Raw genomic sequence first — 3,824 nt, forward strand, 5'->3', positions numbered from 1 at the left:
GCCAGGGCGCACCGCGGTATCTCACCGCCAGAGGCCTCCCAGCACAGGGGCGGTCCCGAGGCACACCCAGAACGACAGACTGGCCTCTCCGGCCACCCCACACACACACACCCCCCGCGGGGGGGGGGTAGGGGGCGCACCCCTCACGGGGCCTCACGCCCACCGCCAACCCTACACACCCGGAGCCGCAGCCGGCCCAGGAGAACGCTCTCCCGCCGCGTACCGGCGGCCCCCACAGCCCTCACACGCGCAACCCTGCTGTGCGCGCCAAGGCTCCCCCCGCCCCGCCCCCCTCTCAGGGCTCCGAGGGCCCTGCTCCACCCGGGGACGCCACCGGCCGACGGAGGCCGGGAGACGACACCCACGTGAGGCGAGGCCAGCTCGGTCCCAGACCGCGGGGAACGGGGGTGGAAGGGGACACAGGCGGTCGCACGCGCGGGACCAGGAGGAAGGCCGGCAGCGGTGGGGAGGGGCCGGCAAGCACGCGCAAGCAGGGGTCACGGGACGGGGGCGAGGGCGCCGCCCGGAGACCAGAAAACACCAGGACACAGCCGGGCCACCAGGGAAACCAGCGCGGGATCCCACCGCCACCCACACACGAGGGCGGTCCCACAACGCCTGGGACGCCGGCCGCTCCTGGCCATCCCTGGAGCGGGCCCCACACCCCAGCCCCGCCGCCAGGGCCGGCGTGCCGTCCACCCACCTTCCTCCATCCATCCATCCATCCTCAACAGATCCGTCTTCCGTCTAAGTCTGACCCCGAGGCTCAACATCCTGGGGACACACTCTCGAGCGAGGGCGGCCCAGACCGGGGGCCCACCACACCGCCACCGGCTGCGGCTCAGGGGCAAGGGCGGGCACGACAGGCTCCTCCTCACCACGGCTGCGGGGCTGGGGGAGCCGGGGCCGACCAGGCAGTCGCACCCCAACCCCCCCGCCTTCCCCCTGGGCTCACACCACGGGGCCGGCTGCGCGCACACAGCACACGCACGGCCCCCCACCCGCCGAACACCCGGCGGGGCCCGGCGGGACCCTCCCCCAACTCAGAGGGGGGAGGCGCGGGCCGCAGTAGGCAACAAAAGCAGCACACGGCCCCACCGCGGGGCCGGCGCACCCATCACACCCCTTCCCCACAGAGGGGAGGGGGGGGGTTTTCTGCCCACGTGCTCTGGCAGTCGCCACGGTGGCCACTGCACACTCGGGAGGGGCAGCAGCTGGGGGGTCCGGTACCCCAAGGCTCCCTCTCGGATCGCTAGAGAAGGCTTTCTCACCGAGGGTGCACCGTCCCTCACCCAATCGTCTCTCCTTCGGGCCCACGGAGGCACACCAGGAGCCGCCACTCAACTGGGCGGGAGGGGTCTGCGGCATAGGTAAGCGGGCCACCACACAGGAGCGTGTGCGCGGGTCAGGGCCCCCTGGCAAGGCCTCACCCGTCAGCCGCCACAACGAGGGGAGCGCACAATGCTTCTCTTACCGTCTCGACCCCCCCCCATGGGACACACGCACACCACCGTGGCGGGGACCCGAGGAGGACACAGGGTTAAGGGAAAACGACACCACCACTCGGCCTCAGGCACCTGAGGGACGACCTGGAGCACTCCAGGGGCACCACCGAGGGTCCAACGAGGCATGCTCACACACCCATGCGGGGGGCGCGCGGCATGGCAGCGGCACAGCCCTCCCCACCACAGGGAGGGCCGCTCGCAGGGAGCACGCCAGGAAGGCGAAGCAAGCGCATCTGCTGTGTCCAAAGCCCAACGGCCCCCACTAGGCACCCCAAGGCGGGGGACGGGAGACCGAAGGTCAGGGCCGGAGGCCACACCCCAACCCCTGCCTTCCTCACCCTGCCCGACGGGCAAGGGGGAAAGACAGGCGAGGGGCCCCGCGGACAGACCGAGAAGAGCGGACACGTTCACTGGGAACGCCCGTCCCTCGTCCGGCACGGCTTAGGCCCGGCCCGGGAGAGCACGACCACACCACATCAATCAGTTGAGTCAAGGTGGAGGGTGGGGGGGGGGGGGGAGAAGGCAGGGAGAAGGCACAGGCGAGGACAGTCACCAGAGGGGCCCGCTTTAAACCTCACCGGCAACCTCCCCCCCGTCCCTGCCCACAACCTCACACCTCAGGCGAGGGCGGCCAACGACCCCAGGAGGAGAACACCTGACACGTGGCACGGAGCCTACAGGGCTGGGGTCGTCCCAGCCACCACCGGGTGCCCGCAGCGGGGAGCGCAGGGCCAAAGACCCACACCGCCTTGCCCCACCGCCCTCGGGTCGCCCAGAGGCGGCACCACGAGCTGGGTCGGCCAGACAACACCACACAGGAGAGCTGGCGCACAGGCCCAGGCGGGCGGCTCCAGCAGCAAAGGCCGAACCAGGCGCCAGCTGGCGGCCCACAGGCCCAGAGCCCCGCGTGCATCCAGAGACCCAAAGTCCTCGGTGGCAGACACCAAAGGAGACCGTGTCAGCACTTACCTGGTGGCAAAAAATACCTATTTTGGGCGACAAAATGACAGCAGACGACAGCGGGGCCCATCTACAACTCGCAAGGAGGGACCCCGGAACCTTGACCCGGCCACCTGTCCCCAGCACTACCCCATGAACACCAGGCCTGGAGCTCTCGGGGGCCATCTGGTCGACTTGGGGGGGGGAGGGGGAGGGGAGGGGGCCGCGTGGTGGCAAAAGTCGGGGCGCGGACGCCAAGGGAGAGGGAGCTGGCCGGAGACTCCCTCCCCGCTTCGCCCACACGGGTAGGCGTACCGGTCCGTCCGAGTCTCCGAACGGGGATTTGACTTCGATGTGCATAAAGAAAAAAGAAGAAAGAACCGTCAGCGGGGCGCCTCCAACAAGACGAGCGGGCCCCGACCAGGGCCCACGCCCGGGGCCCAGACCGTCCTACACAGGGCACCCAGGACGGCTCGAGCCGGTCCCCACCCACCTCCTGACTGACCGGGATTCAGGGAGTTGGGGAGGGGTGAGAAAAAGTCGCGTCCGACGACCGAGACCCACGAGGGCACGCTGAAGGGTCGAGCGCGCCCTCCCCGGCCACCCGCGGAAGCAGGGCCCGGTCCATCCACGTCTCCGGACCTATCGGGACTTGGAGAAAAGAAAAGGCATGCGTGCCGGGAGACGCCTCAGGCGACCGGACCCCACCGGGGGACCGCACACGCGCCCGCGCCGGCCGTCCTCTCCGGGTCACCCCTCACGACTCCGGCGGGCGGGTCCCCACCTCCGGAGTGCGACGCGGAAAACACCTCGGTCAGAGAGAACCCGAGGGCCCGGACCCAGCCGCGCCCTCCGCCGACCTCCACGCCACAGTCCGGGCCGGTCCCCACCTCCGGAGCGGGGCCGAGGGCGAAGCAAACGCTCCTGAGGGCGACCCGGGAGGAGGCAGGACCGCCGAGTCCGAGTCCAGGCGCTCCGGGCAGGGAAGACCCTCTCCCTGCCCACCTCGGCGGTCCGGCCCAGGTAGGGCCCGGCCGGTCCGTCTCCACGGCCGGAGGGGCACGGGGAGATGCTGGTCGACCCGACCAGGCCGCCCCAGAGCCCGGATCTGGAGCGCCGCGACGGTCACCCTCCCCAGAAACCTAGAGAACCAATCTCCGGCGACAGCAGGACGTCCCTAGGCCTCGGTGTCACCGGGACTGTCACCGCCAGCATAGCCGGTCTCTGAGAGCACTGCCTCGGGCCCGGCGGCTGAGTCACAATCCTCCTGCAGGTCTCGCCGAAGCTCCGGAGGGGAGGGACAATATAAAAGCGGCCGCCAGGTGGCTCCTGACAACCGGCTCGACCGTCCCGAGGACGGGTCGCTGTCGCCGGCCGCCG

At 70.8% G+C, this 3,824-nt stretch overlaps 1 protein-coding gene across 1 annotated transcript in view; it reads left to right on the forward strand.

The window, feature by feature from the left end:
• Window positions 1-2,948, forward strand: part of LOC133053783 (collagen alpha-1(I) chain-like) — a 3,854-nt gene extending 906 nt beyond the window's left edge. Inside the window, exons 1-5 of the mRNA XM_061138268.1 lie at window positions 1-60; window positions 132-1,068; window positions 1,176-1,404; window positions 1,574-2,633; window positions 2,754-2,948. The exon at window positions 1-60 is cut by the window's left edge and continues 906 nt beyond it. Coding sequence (XP_060994251.1) covers window positions 1-60; window positions 132-1,068; window positions 1,176-1,404; window positions 1,574-2,633; window positions 2,754-2,948 — 2,481 coding nt within the window. The remainder of the gene's footprint in view (window positions 61-131; window positions 1,069-1,175; window positions 1,405-1,573; window positions 2,634-2,753) is intronic.
• The last annotated feature ends 876 nt before the right edge of the window (window positions 2,949-3,824 follow it).

Source organism: Dama dama, unplaced genomic scaffold, assembly GCF_033118175.1.
Source record: "Dama dama isolate Ldn47 unplaced genomic scaffold, ASM3311817v1 ptg000272c, whole genome shotgun sequence".
NCBI classification, from domain to species: domain Eukaryota; kingdom Metazoa; phylum Chordata; class Mammalia; order Artiodactyla; family Cervidae; genus Dama; species Dama dama.